This window comes from Callospermophilus lateralis, unplaced genomic scaffold (genome assembly GCF_048772815.1).
Source record: "Callospermophilus lateralis isolate mCalLat2 unplaced genomic scaffold, mCalLat2.hap1 Scaffold_312, whole genome shotgun sequence".
Lineage (NCBI taxonomy): Eukaryota > Metazoa > Chordata > Mammalia > Rodentia > Sciuridae > Callospermophilus > Callospermophilus lateralis.
Window position 1 is genome coordinate 815,709 of NW_027513736.1, and position 20,010 is coordinate 835,718.

General features: G+C 48.7%; 1 protein-coding gene across 1 annotated transcript; it reads right to left on the reverse strand.

Moving 5' to 3' along the window:
• Window positions 1-2,887: 2,887 nt before the first annotated feature.
• LOC143389214 (nucleolar complex protein 2 homolog) lies at window positions 2,888-19,302 on the reverse strand. Its single transcript, XM_077108263.1, is given in 18 exon segments — window positions 2,888-2,994; window positions 3,251-3,343; window positions 3,605-3,740; window positions 4,287-4,400; window positions 4,520-4,663; window positions 5,746-5,847; window positions 6,834-6,945; window positions 7,542-7,681; window positions 7,845-8,042; window positions 8,706-8,822; window positions 9,338-9,448; window positions 9,582-9,660; window positions 10,991-11,081; window positions 11,159-11,276; window positions 11,357-11,359; window positions 12,094-12,219; window positions 12,303-12,554; window positions 19,228-19,302. Coding segments are annotated over 18 exon segments (2,118 nt in total).
• Window positions 19,303-20,010: the final 708 nt, after the last annotated feature.

Sequence of the window (20,010 nt, forward strand, 5' to 3'; positions counted from 1 at the left end):
TGAGCCTTTTACTCTGGACGCTACAGGATAAATTTGCCAGCAAGGCCTGCAAGGAAACCCAATGGCTGTGCCTCCCCTCCAGACCTGCATCTCCTTGGGGTACACCTGGCCTTGGGGTGCGGGGAGGCCCCAGGAGTCCCATGCTGAGCTCTCACCAGTACTGGCTGCTGCAGCCTGGGCCTTGCATTAGTGGAGACCCTGGTCCCACAGAGGATCCAGAGGGGCAAGGATGACTTTCTGGATTTCATTAAAGGGAAGGTCACGGTTCTGGAGAAGAGCACACCCCAGAGGACTAACAGCCCATCATATCCCGTCTGCTAGCAGCCCCCAGTGTCTGGACAAGGAGGGCTGTGGACCGCCAGCTGCCTCACACTGGGTCACCAACTGTCTTTCTCCCATCCCAACTGTCTGTCCATCCCCATTCATCTGTCACTCTTCACTGGTCTGTCTGCCTCTTGCATCTGTCTGTCCTCTTCGTCCTTCTGACCAATCCTGCTGGGGATGCCTGCTGCTGGCTGCAGGTAGAGGCCCAGGGCCCCTCTGCCCTGTGATGCCCCTGCAGCATTGCTTGCCAGAGGGCCTGCTAGGTCCCTGACCTTCTAGGCCCCCCAGCTGGTGAAGGCTACATGAGAGAGTTGGGGTGGGGAGGCCCTCAGGAGGGAGTCGGTCTCGCCCTTCTCCTGGCCTCCTCACAACCCTCCCTGCAGTCTTCCTGACCCTGCCTCAGTCTCCCCACGTGCCACAGCAGCCTGCTGAGGCCTTGCCTGTGTGTAGTGGCCCCAAACTGTGAAGACAGGTGCTCTCAACTCTCCAGCCTGTGTGTGAGTCTCTTGGCTTTTTTTTTTAATGAACCCAGCATAATTTGTTCAGTGAGTAACTGAGTGACCAGAACAGGTTTTCAGGACTGGCCCATCTTGGGACCTGAGGAATGAACCCCCAAGGCAGGGACTTGAGTGTGGAATGCAAGGGCAGGTCCTGTCTAGCCAAGGGTTGCCCCGATGGGCCTGCACCTCGAGAGCCCGGGTAACCCCCAAGTGAGACAGAGCCGATAGCTGTCATTGAGGCTGGTCCCAGATGCAGGTGCTGCTGGGGGTCCAGGCCAGGGCTCACAGGAAATTACTGTGCTCACCTCTCCAGTCCCTGGAAGCAGGAAGTGTCCAGTGCACTGTGGGGAGAAGCTCCATGGCAGCTGCAGCCCTGTACCCGGCCAGCCCAGGCCCTTTCCCCATGCTGAGGACAGCAGTTCTGTCCAACACCCCACATCAGTGAGGATGATGGGGGATGAGCCTCGGGAGATTAATCCCATAAAGTACTTACTCCCCCACCTGCCTCCCACCTTCACGGGGGTAGGGGAGAATCTACATATGGGTCTCCTAGGGGCTCTGGGGCTGCCCCGGGGTATCTGGTGCTGAAACTGATCTGCTTAGGGCCTGGCCAGGATTAGCCTGGGTCCTGCCAGCCCGGGCTGGGGGCTATTTAATAAGGTTCAGGGTTGGATCCTAGGTCACTGTGAGGAGGCTCTGCTAGTGTCAGTGCTGCTGAAGAGGCTGCTCCACCACAGGTGGGCCGGGAGGGCATTGCTGGGGCACTGGGCTTCCCTGCCCCTGCTCTGGCTGGCCTTGACTTCCTGTCCCCTCCTTCTCTGTTGATGATGGGGTTGCTCACATAACCCCAGGGGTGCCCCACTTTCTCCTCCCTCTTCTCTCTGGGGCTGTGGGTGAGGGCTCATCAGGAGGGAGAAGGGACAAAGAATCACATGCAGGGTGATTCCAAGGCCAGGCCTGGGTGCACCCTGGGGATCACAGGTGTCCTGAGCCAGCCAGTGCATCTCCTGGGGCCACAGGTACCATTCCAGGGCAGAGTCTTTTTAGCTACAGGACTTTGGTCTGAACCTCAGTTTCCTTATTTGGAGAAATGAGGGCCCCGAGAGGGTGTTGCAAGTTTTAACCAAAGTGGCACGTGCCAGGTGCTTGCTTCAGAGCTGGCAGCACATGGGTGGCAGTGTGCCCTCTATGTGCCTGTCCTGTGAGACAGCAGGCCGTCCTGTCCTCCCTCTAAGGCAGGGAGCTGAGCACAGCTGCCTCTCTGGAGAGAGGAAGGTGGGAGGGGCTGCTCTGGCTCTGCACAGACCAGCTGGGTGCTGTAGTGGGGTCTAGGTGCCATGTCTCTGCTTTCTCTTGGCCTGCCTGGTGAGTGTGCATAGGTGTGGCATCCCAAGCCCACAGAGGTATGCACACACATCACCACGCTCAGTGCACGCTGTCCTCAGCCCCAAGCGCCCTTGTACTCATGCTCTTCAGGTCGCACTGCCAAGGCTCATGGCTTCATCCTCTGTCTTGCTCTGCTGCAGCCAGGACAGTGACCTTCCCACACTCATATCCAGTGTGCACCGAAGCTGCCACCTCGTTATGCCTGAGCACCAGAGCCGCTGTGAATTCCAGAGAGGCAGTGTGGAGGTTGGCTTGGGACCCACAGGTGAGGAGGCCCATGGGTCCTGAGGGCGATGATGGGGCTGCCAGGGCCACAGCAGCTCTGCCTAGGGACAGCCACCCTCCCTGTGTCTGTTCAGAATTTTTAAAAGGAAAAAATGTGACTTAAAAGGACTGAATGAGTTTTTGAAGACTTTCTGGGAGTGAATGCAGAGGTCCATAGACAAACCAAAGACAAAGGAGTAGAGGAACCAGGGAGCCACCTCTCTGGAGCAGGCTGCTGTGACCTGGCAGCAGGACCAGCCTCCTGCATAGGGCTGGCTCTTGCTGCCCAGGTCAGCACAGCTCTTGGTTCATCTGGTCTGTCGTGCTGTGACAATAAAGCCCTGTCCACTGTCTACTGCCCTCCTGCTGCACAGACACTGGCCTCAGGGCCTTTGGGGCACTGCAGGAGACCCTTAGTCCTCCTCCGAAAGCTGCAGATCCTCTAGCTCATCCTGGGGCCCCTGGGCCAGCTGCCACAGCTCACCAGGGTCCAGCCCCGCCTCTGCATCTGGGCCTCCATCTGCAAGGACAGAAAAGGCCACATAAATTCTGCTTATCGGGAGGAAGCCAGTCTTGGAGGTTAATCATCACTAATTAATCACAGCATTAATTAATTAATTTATTGGTGCATTATAAGCTGGCTGCTAGAGCCCATGAGAACAGAGCAGCTGGCTGAGCACCCCAGGGAGGAGTGGGCAGGGCTTGGGGCTGCCCTCCCATGGCTCTGTTGCCAGATGGGATTAAGGATCAGATCCCTTGCCCCAAGAACCACTCACCTTCTGAGTTGCTGCTATCCTCCTCTTCCTGGTAGTACTTATCATCTTCTTCCACTTTGAGCCCCTGCCGAGTTCTCAGGGACCCAGGTGTTTCTGTGAACCGAGAAGAGTCCATGATGAGCCCCCCACCCAGTGACCACCAGCAGAGGTCCACAGCAGGGTAAGGCACAAGCAAGAGGACCACCCGTCTCTCCACTTGCAGGTGGAAGATCAAACAGTGTAGTTAGGAGTAGGGATGCTTAGCAATCAGCACAGAAAACACTGAGGCGGGGACCCCTCTGGCTGTGAGGTCCCATAGCCATCCACACCCTCCCCATCTCCAGGAGCACATGCTACAGCAGGGGCAGCCCCCACCTCTCTCCCAAAAGTCTGTGGTCTCCTCATCCTCAGTACTGTCCAGGTCAAAGAGGTCTTTAAATTCCTTCCTGTCCTCATCCTTCCTGTCCTCTATCTTCCGCTGTTTGATCTCTGGGAAGTTCAGATCTTCTATCTGGAATAATCAGAACCAGAGGAGTAGGTAGGCATGGGCAGGGGGTTCAGAGAGGCCAACACTATTTCCCTCATAAGCCTCCAGCAGCCCTCAGGAGCACCCTGCTTGGCCACTTGCTACTTGGCAACCTTTCTGCTCCCACATCCGTAGCATCCCTCCCAGGAGAGCCAGCACCTTGGTGGCATGCTACTTCAAGAAGCAGTCTCTCAAGTCACCCCAACTCGTAGTCACAGCCATGCCCACAGTCAAAAGCTAAAGCCCTTCTACCTGCCTTCCTGGGGTCCACAGGCTGGCCTGTGTGACAAATATGTGAAGCCACGCCATTCCCCCCAAGGCCCCTACCCTTGGGAGATGCCTGGTTGTGACAACTCCTGACACTACCCCATAGGATCACCACCTCCTCAAACAGCCATAGTCCTCCCATGCCCCACCCACACCACCACCAAAGTCATCCCAATCAAATCTCTGCCTGGTCCTAAAAGTCATGCCAATGTGCAAGATCTGAATCTAGCTGACCCACCCACTCCCTTGGCACCCCAGATGTACCCGCTCTTTACCACTGATCTCCAGCTGTATCTCGCGGTCCCTCAGCTTCCACCAGTGGCTATAGTACCTGGTGAGTGGGGTCCCCTCTTCTAGGGCCTGCTTCTCCCAAGCATCCTAGGAGTGGGGCAGTTCAGAATCATGTCCCACTATGGGCAAACCTCAAACCCAGCCATTCCCTGATGAGTGCCCTCAAGCAGCACCACCCCCACTCCAGATACCAGTTCCCTACTGACCACTGCAAGCTGGTCAGAGACACCAAAAGAGACCCTCTGGCGGTGATTGTGGATGTGCTCTGCATTCTCCTGCACCTTTTCCAACAACTGGCGCATCTGCCGCCAGTAGTTGTCCACCTTGCACTCCCGGAGGAAGGACTTGAGCTGCAGAAGTGGCGGGGGGGGGGGGCAATCAACCCAGCAGGCAGACAGGATACCCTGCACCCCAAAGGAAGTCCAGGGCCCATCAAAACGTCATGGCGACTCCAGGGAGGTCCAGAGCCCAACTGCACACAAGTGGACAGTGGGCCACAGATGAAATCAGGCTGCTCTCCAGCCTGCCCATCTCTGTAAATACAGCTCTTCTGGCAACAGCTGCACTCATTCCCTCACATGCAATGGGCTTTCTGTGGCTGCTTTTGTACTGTGGCCAAAGGCCAGTAGCCAGACTGAGAAACCATGCAACCATAAATCCAAGAACACTTATTGAAAATATCTGTTTACCCCTACTCTAGTCCCCTATCCCTGAGACCTTTGAATCCAGCAGCAGAAGCTTCCTGACTGCCAGGCACTCCTATCTGGGACCCAGGCCACAGCCAAGTGCCAAACGACAGCAAGTGACTATGCATGTGCAGCCTTGCACACACACACACACACACACACACACACACATACACACACACACACAACCTGTCTGGATGGGCCTCAGATGCAGCTCAGTTGTGAGCAGCAGCACTGACCCTCCCCCATGAGAGGTGCAGGCCTGAGTCAGGGAACAGCAGGCAGAGAGCCATACTCTCATGGGAGAAGCAGAGAGAAACCCCCACCCCAGCCCCAGGACCACACAGGAAATCAGTCAGGGACCAGCCCACCCCAGTGTAAAGACTTCTGCAGGCAGCTGGTCTGGTCCCTGGAAGGCTTAGACAGTGTTTCAGTGGACCAACATGTTGCTAGGATCCTTGGTGAGCCATCCAGACCTGTCCCAACCTCCTGAGTGACTGATAATCTCCTACACCCCCATGACCAGTACCACACATTATGGTCCAAGGGGTCCAGCTGCAAGGCGGTGCCTGTGTGGAGACCATAAAGGATCAGGCTCTGCTACTAGCCCTGTGAAGCTGGGACAAAGACACCTCCTTTCAGTCCCTGTGTACAAAGGGCACTGTGTCCATTAAAAGATAATCAAAGTCCATCATAAAGCAGGCCCCCAGGGGATTTGGGGAGGGAGCCAACCATTGGGTACACACCTGTAAGACAGCAGGCAGTGCCAATTCAGGGAAGGCAATACTGTGGGCCTGGCCCTGCAGGTACTCCAGCATGAGGTCATACAGCTGCTCCACTAGGCCATCCTGAGGTGGCAGGGAAGGACCAAGCTCATCAGGGGATGGGGCTCAGATGCTCAGAGTCCTCCAACTCAGGCTGATGAGTCTGCTCCAGGTCCAATGTGGGGGCCACAAGGAAGTGTCCACAGCCTCCCAGCCACACTCAGGCTCATGGGGGATGAAACTATGAATCCATTGGTCTCCAACCCAGGGAACCAGGAAGGTCCAGATGCCCTGCTCACTTCAGCCTCTGTGATCTGCCTTCTCAACCTACATCTGGGCATGGGAGGCCCCACAAGTTGCAGCTACAATAAACCAAGGCAGGGTCAGTGTTCGAGCACTGTCCAGGATGAAGGAGAAAAAGAAACCATGCCACAGCAGTGGAAGAGACTGGGGAGGCACCTAGAGCCAGTTGTCAGGGTAGGAGGCCCTCAGTGGGGTGCCAAGGTAGAGAGGTCACAGCAGGGGAAGTTAGGAATCACACCTGGCTGTCACAGGGAAACAGATGTGGCTTCCACAACAGCTTCACAAAGCACAAACAGCAACCTGCCTCAGTGGAAGGGAATGGGAACAGGCATGGGTTCCCTTTTCTTGTGACCTGGAGACAGCAAGTGTTTGAACATCCTGTGGGCTAAGGCCTAACCTGACACTAACCTGCCTCCCTCAGAGCAGCACTGGTGCTCAAGTGCACATAGTGGTCTAGGCAGGGCCTTGAAAGCTCTGAAACCACAAACCTGGGTTTGAAGCCCAGCTCTCCTGCCCGCTGAAGTCCTGAGCAAATATCTTTGTGGCCAGAGTCTGTTCCCTGACTGCAAACCCAGGGTCCTCAGGCTCAACCCTCAGAGCCTAAGTGACTGACACTCACAACCAGCTTAGGAGGTAAAGTGCTGAGCAGAGTAATGTGCTCCTTGAACCCATGCAAAGCTCAGGGAAGTGATGTGGACCTCACAGCAGACTCAGGGGCAGGCAGGAGAACTGAAGCACCCTGAACCAAGATTGCAGAACCCACTCACCTCAAGGATAAAAGGCAGCACTGGGATGAAGGTGCCAGTGCTCTCTGACAGCAGTGTTAAGGCACGCACACAGTGCATGCGCAGGGGGTAGAAGCGGGCAGTAGGGACCAGCCTGGGAGGGGCAAGGCGGGAAGGGGCAGAGGCTGGTTAAGTCATCACTCAACACCAGTTTTGGCTACCCACTGCCTCTGAACCCCCAGGAGGGCCTTCCTGTCACTCCAGCCAGGTGAGGAGTCACAATGCCCACAGAAAGTAGCATCACACTCCCCCAAACAGAACAGGGTACCTACCACAAAACACTTTGAACTTGGTACTGGTCTAAGCATCTGCTTCCTTGCTCAGCGATGGGATCAGAGGAACACCCATGCAGCTTTCATATTCACTACACTTTAACACGGGTGGGGGCTGTTCATTCCTGGCTCCCTTTCTTCCCCATTCCCTGCTTTCAGGGCTCCCTCCCCTGGACCTCCACCTTCCCTCCTAGTCTAATCGCCAAAGCTCAGAAGGATGCTTTTCAGGACAAAGATGCCCCCTCCTGGTCAGACTGGCACAAAGCACCTCACAAGAAACCAAAAAGGCCTTCACACTGTTGCCCTCAGAGCACAGAGTACTCTGCAGCGAACTTGACTGCAAGCCCAACAGGGATTGCCAAGGCCCAAAGACCCTGGACACAACATTACTGGCCAAAAACTTGCCCGATGAACTCACTTGATGCAGCCAATGACCACCTGCAAGAGGGGATAGAGCAGAGGCTGAAGGGCTTCGCTGGAGCCAAGGGTACTCAAGACACGGCACCACAAGTAGAGGCAGTGGACATACTGCCAGTTGTACACTGACTGGTACGTGTCCTGGTCAGAGCAGAGTTTGCCTGAGTGTCAGCACCCAGGACAGTAGCCAAGTGTGCCTCCTCCCCAGTGTGCCCACCCATCACATCCACCAAGGTGCTAGGCCTGAATTCAAGGAGGCCCCCAGGCCCTCTGCTGATCAGACTCCCAAGTCTGGAGGGATGGCTGTGTGCAACTTTTTGCCCATAGTCATGGCACTGCGCAGGTGGATGGTGAGCTGGTGGATATAGAGGAAGGCGTACTGGTAGGAGATGCTGGGATCCAGGGCAAGCAGCTCAGTCAATGTCCGTTGCATGAAGTTGATGAGGGGCAGAGTGCCTGGAGAGGTGAACTTGCAGTTCCTCACATATGTGATATACATTTGCTGCCAGAGAGACTCCAGTCAGAAGCACCCGAAAACCCACTACCTGGCTCCAAGCCATCTGCCAACACCTAGACATTTCTCCTGGAACTGCTGCCTCAAGCAGGAACTACAGCCAAGCCAATGGCTGCAGACCCCCTTGCACAGACCCCCAACTCCTCAGGATTCTGATGCTGCTCAGCCCCATGCATATGCCCAAGCATATGCTTGTCAGACTTACACAGTCTAAGGTATGCAGAGGGACCCTGCAGGGAAGGTATGTGGTGAGGGGTAGGGAGTGAGTTAAGTCCTGCTGCACGCTGGGCCAGTATGAGGGTTTCAGAGGGTCCCTGCACACAGATGGGCCCCCCTAGGTCTGGAGTTGGACAGCAGGGTTTGGATGCTGGCTGTGACCTCAGACCTACTCTATTCTTCCTGTAGGAAGTTCTCAACCACTAACAAGATGTTCCCCCTTGGGGACGGTTATCTGAAGCAAAGTCAAGGTAGAGCCCAGAAGGCTGAGGGTTCCTGTGTCTGTCAGCACTCCTACATTCTTGGTGAGGAATGGGATCTAGGGACCTTAGTCTGCCCTGAGCTATGATGCCAGGGCCCAGCTAAGGGCACTGACCAAAAAGGCAGCCTGTTAGGCCCTCAGGCTGATTCCCAAGACAGATTCAGGGCCCACACTATCTTCAGGACAGGGCTCAAGAAGATGTCCTTCTTGTGCTGGCAGATTCTAATGAGGACCAGGAAAGCCAGCACCCGCAAAGACTCCTCACCCGTGCTCCATAGGACCACCATTTTCTGAAAAGGGAATATGTCACTGTCTGCCCCAGCCTTCTCACCCAGGAACCCCTAGACCCAGCACATGCCTCCCCTCCCTAAGCCAAGCCAGAGGCTCCTGTGTTACTGCTTGAAGACAGCCCTTCCCAAAACACATCAGGAGAAGCTGGTAGCAAAATAGTAAGAGGCACCAAAACACAGAACACAGTATGTCATGCCCTGTAGAGGCAAGACCGTGACAACTTGCCTTTACCATTAGGTGTGCATGAGAATGTATAATGAATCCAGCTCTCAAAACTTGTTAGGACACAGATGCCTGAGTGCAACCTGTTCTCACATCACCGAGTTATGCTGGCCTGCCTGGGTCAGGGGATGCCCTAGATGAGGTACCCAGGTGGAGGAGGGCTGGAAAGGAGCTGGCCAGAAGCCAGTGTAGGTGCAGGTGACACTTCTGCCCTGAACAGGAATGGGATGTATTTGTGGGGTGGCTGTGTGCACCACCAGCCACACCAACAGAGCGTGATGAGCCTGCTCACCTTGAGCAACATGCAACACTGCTTGGGGAAGGTTAGGTAGTAAGGCACAAGGCTGCTGATGTGCTGCAGGACAGCCGCTGACACAGTAGCTTCTGCCAGAGAGGTCACCAGCTAGGGAAGCAGAAGGGGGCTGTGAGACACTATCTTACTGAGTCTGAGGCACAAAAAACACTGGACCACCCAATATGGCAAGGGCCCCGACTGTGATCTGGGCTTCCATGCTCCTTCCCCTCAGGAACAGCACCTGCATGACTGCACTTAGGTATGCCTTGATGTCCACACGGAGTCTCCCCCAGAGTGCACTGCTGGACGGCTGCAGCATCCTGCAGAAACCAAACACATCCCCATTCCTGCAGCTTAGACTCAAGGCTGCCTCAGTGAGTCTCAGACCATACCTTGCCCTGAGAAGACTTCCCACCTCTCTCCACAAAATGCTGAGGGGCTTTGTGCAGCTGACAGACACAGCTGCCCACCCCCCAGTAAAGCAACACCAGCCCTTCCCAAAGACCACCCACCCAGCCAAAGCAGAGCAACTGCCCTCTGATATACTGAGTCCTATTCTTCCCAGAAGGGCCCAGCCCCAGTTGCATCCCTCATACACCAGCCTCCTCTGGGTTCCCTTGGCCCCGTCACACCACAACCCTCAGCAGCACTCAGGACCTTTGGACCTAACCAGGCACCACTCACTGGTGCAGACTGGTGGCTCTGGCCCCTATGCACTGGGAAGAAGACCCAACCATGCACATTCACATTTTTCCCTAAAACTCTGGACCCTTAAATCTTCTGGACTGAACATCTGACAACAAAAGCCGGGTTCCTGTAAGTTTCTTGATGTTCACAGAAATTGGCTAAACACACCAAGGACCAAAGGCAGGGCCCTGAGAGTTTTCCATTCAGCTCCCTTTTGGCATTTCAGTCAGCATCAGCTGTGGATCCCCTATTGCTGCTCCCCAAGGTCCAGTTGCATGGACCACTTGTCTTGTTGCCTGCTCATCTCACTGCTTTGTCCTCCACCCTCCTCGCCTGACCCCTTCAGTCTACACTGCCTACACACACATGAACACTCTCATGCTCTAGTGAAGGTATTCCTACAACCCCTCATGATGCTGACAGCCCAGTGGAGCCTTTCTGCTTTCTTTCAAAGCTGTCCTGACAGAAGTTGGATTTCCAAACCCTGGGAAAATTTAAGATTAAAACCAAGCACACGCTGGGCACAGTGGTGCATGCCTGTAATCCCAGCGTCTCAGAAGGTGAAGGCAGGAGGATCATAAGTTCAAAGCCAACCTGAGAAATAGTAAGGCGTTAGGCAACTCAGTGAGACCCTGTCTCTAAATATAAAAATAAGGCTGGGGATGTGGCTCAGTGGTTAAGCACCCGAGTTCAACACCCAATACCAAAAAAAAAAAAAAAAAAAAAAAAACAAGCACACACCATGCTCTCAAGAAATTCTCAGCATAGAATTTCTTTTCTGGAAGAAAAAGGCAAGGAGTGGGGCCACCCCCACTGGCAAGAGTACATCCCCCAAAGGCCTCTTTTGCTCTTCCTTCTCAGGAGCCCCCAAAGTCTGCCATGCCTCTGTCCTAGGTGGGCCAAGGCCCTGGGGACAGTGTCCTCTCTTGCAGAGCAGAGCTCTGATCACCCTATTTCTCTCACCTGCTGGTATCCTTTGGGGCCTTTCCAAATAGCAGCTTAGGTAGGTATCCAAAGAGATCTCTGATGCAGAAGGTGACAAGAGCGTTGAACACTGTGAGGAAGGGACACAGATGTCACTCACAGGAGAGCACGTAAGCCAGCCTGACCTGCCCTGTAGACCCTGCTCACCAGTGCTGTCTGTAACCTGAAACCTGCAGGCCTCAACACCTTCCTGGTCTCCTTGGATGGTAGCAACAGCTGCTCTGAATGCCTGCACCACTTCATGAAACAGCTTGGGAGTGAGGTGCTGAAGGAGCAAGAGATCAATAACTCTGGGTGAGCAGGAGGTTGCACAAGGCAGAGCAAGAGATAACTGACTCCAAGAACCTGCTCCTGAGAGAAAAGAGATCCTTCCCCACAACCTCAGAAATAGGGCAGAGGTAGGGGCGGCACCACTAAGCCGTGTTCTGGCAACTAAAATAGAGACAAGTCTATAATCCTCCTGGAAAGGGAATGAGCCCAGCTCAGGAGCCCCAGGGGAAAAGGCTGAAAGTCCTGAGTTGGAGGAGCAAGCTTGCTATCTCACCAGCCATGTGATGATGCTGCACCATGCTGTTGTACTTCCCACCTCCAGAACTGTGAGCCAAGTAAACACCTTTTCTTTCTTTTATTTCCTTTCTTCCTCTCTCCCTCCCTCCTTCCCTTCCCTCCCCTTGCTCTTTCTTTCTTATTTTCCTAGTGCTGGGGGATTGAGCCCAGAGTCCATACATGCTAGGCAGGCACTCTATTACTGAGCTACATTCCTAGGACTAAATATCTTTTCTTTACGAACTATCTGTTGGCATCCCACTATAAAGCAAGAGAAACTACACCAAGACACACCTAACAGATACACCCACAATGGCTTTACTTCAGGGAGCAGAGCCCCTGAGAGAAAAGCTGAACTATGACTGAAGAATCCCAACCAGGGCTTCCTAGCACTCTACACATGTGGACTGGACATTGTGTGCTGTTCAGAGAAGGGCTCTTCCCACCTGTACAGCCATGAGCACCTCAATGAGACAAGGGAGAGACTCCGGCCTGTGGTGGGGTCCAGCTGCTCAGACCACACTCCTTCTTCTCACCTTTGCAGACTGCTTCCATTTCTCCACCATGGCTAGGGTCACAGGAACAGACTCATTCTTCTTCTGCTGAGGTCCTCCAGGGACTCTGTCCCCATCCTCTCCTCCGTCTTCTTCTTCGCTTGCTTCCTACACCAGATACAGAAGAGTCATGCTGGGGGAGGGTGTAGAAGCCACAGGTGCCCTGCTGGACAGGTCTGTGCTATCCTCACCTCCAGTGCACCTGGCAAGGAGTGAAACTGCTCCTCTTCCTCCTCAGAGATGTCTGAGTCACTAAAGTTTAGCAGGCTCTGCTCATTGTCTTACAAGAACTTGTAGAATTCTGGATCTTTTTCCTTCAGCCGAGAGAGCTGGTCCTTGTGCTCAGAGGCACTGCCTTTATGCCTACTGAGAAGGCAGGAGTCAGTAAGCCAGTGAAAAACCAGCAGGGGGTTGGCTTCTTGTCCACATAGCCACTTGTGGGCCTCCTCAGAGAGACCACAGGGTTATTCTGCTCCCTGCACAGCAGCCATCAACAACAAGCAGGAGGTTTCCCACAATGTTAAGTTTTCAGAAAACATAACTCTCTTCTGAACTCCTGTAACCAGAAGCCTCTCCCTGTTGCTTTATCTCTAGCACACAGACACTCAACCTGGGCTCTCCCCAGACTTGCTGTGCTGGCACCATGCTCTATTGCAGTCCCCACAAAAGACCTGTCCCTAGAACTCATCAACAACATCTTCAAAACCACCAAAGTCACCTTGCAAACCACCACATCTCTCAACTCTCAATCACCATAATGGCCTCTCCATTCCCACCCTCCTCACCTATGATCCGTTTTGGCACAGAAACTGGAGTGACCTTTTCCCTCTTTTAAAAAATGTCACAGGATGTTGCTTCACAGCTCTCGCTCTGAGGAAACTTCCCATTTTACTGGGTGATCTAACCTGATTCTTCATCACCCACCCTCTGGGTGAATCTTCAACTACTTTCCCACTTCTCCTACCAGTCACCCCTTCCTCATGGGTTCCCACTTCAAGACCTTCTCCGTTCCTGCTGTACTGTCCACACAGCCTACCCCTTCGGGCTGTCACTCAAAACTCAGGCTGTCGCCCTCCCAAGTTTGGCCACTTGGCATCCGCTTTGTTACTGTAGTTAGCCATAAGGAAGATGGCCTGGCTTCATGTCTTCGGACAATGCTGCCACAACCCTGGGTGCTTCTTCTAGAACCACCCACTAGTATGGCTGAGAGGCAGCCCTTGGCTCCTCCATCACTCCAAGACAGCTTTGGCTCTTGCCACCACAACCACAGCCTGCCCAGGCAGGCCAACACAGGCTGTGGACACTCAGGTGTTTGGTCAGGAACTAAAACCTGCACCAGGCAACGGAGCAGACCACTGTGATCCCCTTCAGGGGCTGAGCGTATGGTGGGTGGTGGGCGTATGGCGGTGGGAGCCATGATCAAAGGCTCCCAGGAGCCTTGTTGTGCTCAACTGCCCATCAGGGGAGTCTTGTCCCCTTCCCTACCCAGTGCATCCTCAAGTGCCACAGGTTTAGGTCCCTCCCACTCCAGCCAGAGAGAATTCCTCTCCATGCCACCCACCCCTTGATTTGGTTTAGGCCAGGCCAAGGCGGGGTTAGTGGGAAGATTCCATCCAGTCATCATAACATTCAGTTTGTTGTCACTCAAATTCTAAAGCTGACTAAACTGTTCAAACAACTTTTATGGCCTCTATTGGTCTTTGTGTCCCTTGCCTTTTGTTTGAGTGACTCAGTCCTTTCCCTGCCCTTTTGCTCTCCCTATTTCCTACCTTCCTTGCTTCCTTCCTCCCTTCCTGGTTTTTCTCCTTTTCTTCTTCCTTCTTTTCTACCTCCCTCCATCCCTCCAACTTTGCCTTCCTCCCTTCCAACTTTCTCTCTCCCTTCCCTCCCTTTTCTTTTCTTGCAAGTGTTTGGGGTGAAAGTCCATGGCAGGCCAGCCCCAAGCTAGGCAAGGTCACTGCCACTGAGCTACAACATCCCCAGACCTGCTGCCACTTCCTATGCAAGTAATTTGAATTATCTCTAAAGAGAAACTCTCACATTAGTCTACTTTCAAAGTAATTTCAGAAGAGTTGCTAACGTGGGCATAAATCAGTTATGACAAGTCATTTTTGAAAAGCACGGCACAGCTAATGTTCCTCAAAAGAAGGAGTTGAAAACTTTAGTTGGTTTTCAGGTCAGCATTTCTAGACTAGTACAAACCCTCCTAATCCTGATCTCTCCTTAGTCCTATGATTTCTTTAAGTGTCCCCTTTGCTCCTGTTCATGGAGTCATGTGTACAGAAATTATACCTGGTTCTATTGAACTCTACTTAATTCTTTCTCACCTCTGTGCTCCTTTTGCCAAGTCACTCCTCAACACTTACTGTAACCCTTTCAATTTTTGGTCCATTTTCATTTAAAAAACTCTTTCAAAAATTGAACCATTTCGCATGCAGATACAGTCTTCTTGATCTGCTATTAATCCCACACTACTGACATTGTAAGTTATTGAAATGTACACTTCCAGACCGTTTTCAGATTTTTGATTTATGTATATCTATCTGTCTATCTATTTAGAAACATAACATGGTATTCTGAAAGTATCGTTCTGCTTTTGGAGCTCCTCATTTTGTTTTTCAGAAGCAGGCCTATTACACAGAGATGAATCCATGTTACCTAGATTGAGTTCAGGAATGAAACACAAAACGTCTATAGATCTGTACTGTGCAGAGCATTTATTAATTGTAAGACAATGCAGAAAACGTGTTCTTTGTCATTGAAGAGTTTAAAGACTCTTAGAGGAGTCAAGAAAAGTGCAAGTGAAATGACAGAATTACCACATGACAACATTCCAGAACTGCAAACTAAAATGACATGGAAGAAAGAGAGGAGTAACATATGATTAATCCAAAAGGACAAGAGGTGGGTAGCTCTTCCCTAAAATAAATTAGATTGCCAGGTGTGTGATACAAATAGAGATGTGCTGAAAAGATACTGGAGGAGACAGATGTGTCCCTTACCAGTCCTCTAAGATGACTTAAACCTTCACCATTAATCTAACCATGAACTATTTGTTTAGGTAGAAAATATTTGTCACCAAATTACATGGGTGACAATATAAGCATCTTCCTTTCTAAGTTTTTTTCATTTGTTTTTTGGCCATTTGAAATATGATTGTTTCCTGGAAGAGGTAACCGAGAAAACCATTATCTAATGCTAACATGGAGTTATAATCCACTCCTTCCTCTCCTCTCTCATGTCTCATTTCACTACAAAATTACAAAAGCTGGGAAGAAAAATAAGAGTTCATATTTTTGATAGAGTATGATTGAACAATAGACAAATACAGATTTTGAAACTTAAGATGGACATTTAGCCATGGGTCAATATGAAGTTGATTCATATTGTAAGATTGGGCAAACTTCTGAAGAAGATCAATGTTAAGAGAAAGGAGAAAGGAACAAGAAATTAATTCCTGGAAAATCCTGAAGGGTGGTGTAAAAAAAAGAAACCAGAGAAAGAGTATTAGAGGGAGAAATAATAAAAGACATGAACACTATGAAATTTGTATTAGAGATTTTTTAAAAGTTCTATTTGTGGTCAAAGGGTCTGTGTATGCGATGATGTAACTCAAATGAAGTGTTCTGCTAAATTCCTCTTGATTCTTTTGTGGGTCAGGTAGGTTTTGATATTAAGCAGGCTAAATGGTTCCAATTTTTCTTTTCTGGGAATTAAATAAACCAGAGCTGCTTTTTTGACTGTTTATAAGAAGAAAATGAGCTGCCAAGACACAGTTAATAATATTATATATGTTTGAATTTGCCATGGTGAAACTTTTAACAAGCCCTTGCGTGACATCTTGTTTTTCATACCCTGAGCCAAATAACTTCCCAAATTTCTTATTCTTAAAATGGTTCATAAGTATAAGCTGATAGCCAAGTTATAGCATTAGCCGAGAAACATTGCTATCCAGTCACTAGAACAAACTGAAGTTGCTTTAAGTGATTTTTGCCTCCTTACTCATTAAAATGAACCACACTAACCCAATCTTTTTATTTATGTGGAAGTAGCTAAAGGCTAAAGGTGTTTAAATTTATCAACATGAGTTTATATAGAACTTGACTTGAAGAAAAACATCATTTTGGGATGCTGTCCAAGAACACAGAGCCTATATGAAGAGACAGAAATCAAGGAATTAAGAAGCAGCAGAAGAAAGTTTATACAGTCCTGCAACTCTTAAATTCCCCTTATCTAAGTGTTTCAGAGGTCAATACACTAAAGGATGACATCTACTGCTATTCCCTTTTATCCCTTGCCAGCTGCCAACTGTTATGAACATCCTTTCTCTTGAATAAGGATGAGCCATTATAGGAACCTAAGTAGCCACTACCAATTGATCCCAGTTACCATGTTATTTGAAAATGTCTTTCCAAACCCAACACATTTAAATTTGTTCAGAAAAGGAATTCAAATGAGACTATTGTTATTTCAGAATAGTAGATAACCATAGTTCTATAAGTCCATAATTATGAAGAATGACACACTATGACCTATTGGTATCTACCATCTATATCTACCAATTGATCTATCTATTCAACTGTTCCCTCATTCATTGTTTTTTGTTAAATTTTTCCTTAGTACAGGCTCTTAGGAGATGTTGCTTTAGAAAGGGCTTTAAATTGTCATTTTGGATTTCACTCAAATTATTAATCATAATGAGTAAACTCTATAAAGGATACCTAATTACACCTGTGATGACAGTATATCACCTCTCTTGCAGTCATTTGCCAATTTGTCCTTTAATCCATCTAACCTGTAGCTTTGTCTAAGGCTGGCTCCTCTGACTCCTGAAAGGGAAAGCAGAACAGAGCGGTCATGTGGTCCGCAAGCATGTGACAGGATGTAGGAAGATGATTAGCAAGTAACTTAAAAGTATGGCATTTGCTGGTAAGTGGATGAAACTGAAGAATATCATGCTAAGCAAAATAAGCCAATCCCCCCAAAAAACAAAGGCCAAATGTTTTTTCTGATATGTATATGCTAATTCACAATGGGGGTGAGGGTTAGAGAAGAATAGAGGTACTTTAAGTAGAGGGGAATTAAAAGAGGGGAGTGGTAAGAAGGATAGTAGCATGAACCAAACATTATTACCCTATGTACACATATAACTATACAACTGGTGGGTCTCCATTATATGTGATGTATCAAAGTGCAATCTACTGTCATGTATAACTGATTAAAATAAATTTTAAAATTTTTTTTTTAAAAAGTATGCAGTGAAAGCAAAGTTCAGAAAGCACCAATTTTTTTAGGGGACCAAGCCTTCATGGAAGAGATGTTTTCTAGAGGAATAAGACTGAAGGTTCTTCAGCTAAGGAGAAAAAAAAAGGGGGGGGGGTATTTTCCCACAGTATTTAAAAGGCCCATGGGATGAGGAGGTTGTTAATGAAGTCAAGGTTTTATGTAAGACCAGATGTGAAATGACTTTGGAAGCCAAAATAAGTGTTTGAGTTTTTATATATAGGTAAAAATGAGTCAGTAGAGGTTTCAGAAGCCAGGCATTGGATACATGATCAGATTTGGAGTGGGGTGAGTGTAAACTTACTCTCTTTGTCAATTTTACTTTTTCTTACTTTTTCTTTGATTATCAGAAATTATTTATTTATCTTTGAATGATACTATATAGATAAATGATAAGGAAAATAAAAATCATCTGCAGTTTTGTCTTCTGAGGGATAAACACATTTTGATGGCTAACAAAAGGTACTTTTTTCAAGAATTGGAATAAGTATAAATATATCCATTATGTGTGTATTGCATTTGTAACTATGCTTTTCAAGTAATCACATTATTCATGTTGTAATCTGACAATATACTACAAATGTCTTCCCAGTAAATTCAGAACATTTTAAATTTTTTTTAGTATCATTTTTACATATTTACATATTTAGGATGAATTCACAGAAATAGAATCAATGGATTTGGGAGTTTCCATATTTTTAACTAAAATGATCCCATTTTCTATTTCTTAATGCTTCATCCTTTTGCATCCTTATTAACATTTATGGGCATGTATATTCCTCCAATGTCTGTGGTATTTGGTGTTATTATCATTAAATCCTTAACTATTTCAAGATCTCATTGTAATTTTATTTTGTACATTTTGATTACTCCTGAGGCTAAAGGTTTTTATATTTCTCAGTCATTTGTTTTAAATCTTTGAGGAGTTTATTTATCACTTCCTTTTTATTTCAGTATTCTTTCCTTTTCTAGCTGCAAGAATGTTTTTAAAATTAGAGGAGTAAACTTTCAGAGGCAATATATATTTCAAGTGTTCTTCCAAGTTTCATTCTTCTTTATGATGTTAAGTACAACATTTAATTTTTAGGTAGTAAAATCCATCAAAGTGTTTTTAACTTAGTGATTCTGTTTATAATGATGAAAATTTTGATGAGTGATATGACAAAGCACTTTGAGCAATCATCCTTACATCATTTCTTGGAAATCAGTCTTTCCTTATGAAAAAAGGAAAGTGACCTTTATCACATTTTAAATGACTAAAGTCAGTATACCAGAATGGGTAAATCCACTGGATTTAGTATCTAAGAAAATCAGTTTTCACCACTTTGACCTGTTCAGTTCTTAGCTTTACTTAAGGGAAAAGATGAAAACAGTGCTAGATTATTGTCTTAAATAAGATAATGCAATTAAAGTATTTGCTCAATGTTTGGTTCACAATAATCAATAGATGACAGCATTGCTATTTTTATGTGAGGGCGTGGCTCTGGGTTGTTTATTACTTTCATAAAGTAGTATAATCCATTTTTGCACGCATGTCATAGTTTTTGTTGTTGCTGCTGGGTTTTTTTTGTTTGTTTGTTTTTTTGTTTTTTGTTTTTTCCTTAGCTGTTGTTTATTAACATACACGTACACTATGGCAACAGGGCAGGAGGTGGGTTTAACAGTGAATAAAATGGAAGGTGGATGGTGGAGTCTGTTTTGAGTGATGTTTGAGTGCAGTGCCAGAGCAGGAGAACACAGGTGGGAATGCAAGAGACTGAGGGGCTGGAGAAGTAAGCAAGGGTCAAGGCCAGAGTTAAGTGAACTGGAATTGATTAAACTGAAACTACTTACCCATGCCCTCAGTCCTTTACTGTAGTTGGCAATGTCCTGACCCAGGCCCGTGTTGGGAGTTCTCTGAGTATACATTTTCTGCAGGAATTGAACAGAGCACACAAAGGAAAGAAAGCTATCATGCTCTCACAGAAAGTTCTAGGAGCCTTAACTCCTATATTCCTCCACTGGCCCTTGCCTGGATGGAGCCACATGATGAGTATGTTAGTGAGCTTCTCATCACTATGACCAAAATACCCAAAAAGAAAGACTTAGAGGAGGGAAAGTTTACTTTGGCTTACAATTTCAGAGGTCTCAGTCCATGGTCAGCTAACTCCATTGTTCTGGGTCCCAGATGAGACGGAGTGATGTGACAGAAGGGCATGGTGGAACAATGGGGCTCTGCTCATGATGCTGGGAAGGAGTGGTTGGGGGTAGGGAAGATGAACCTTTTCAGGTCATGGCCCCAGTGACCCACCTGCCTCTCCACCATATTGCCCAAGAGTTACACAGTAGTCCTTTCAAACTAGGATAGACGGGTTACGTGATAGCTCTCACAATCCAGTGTTTTTAACTATGAATGTTCTTACATGACACAGGAGCCTTTGGGGGACACCTTATATCCAAATCATAACAATGAGCTCCCTAAAGTCTGGGCTGAACTATATGCTATAATTTGAATATGACTTGTTCCCTCTAAAACTCACTTGAAATGTAATTCCCATTATGAGACATTAAGTGGAGAGACCAGGTGGGACCTTTAAGAGGTGATCAGAGTTCTGTGCTCATGAAGAGACTCATTAA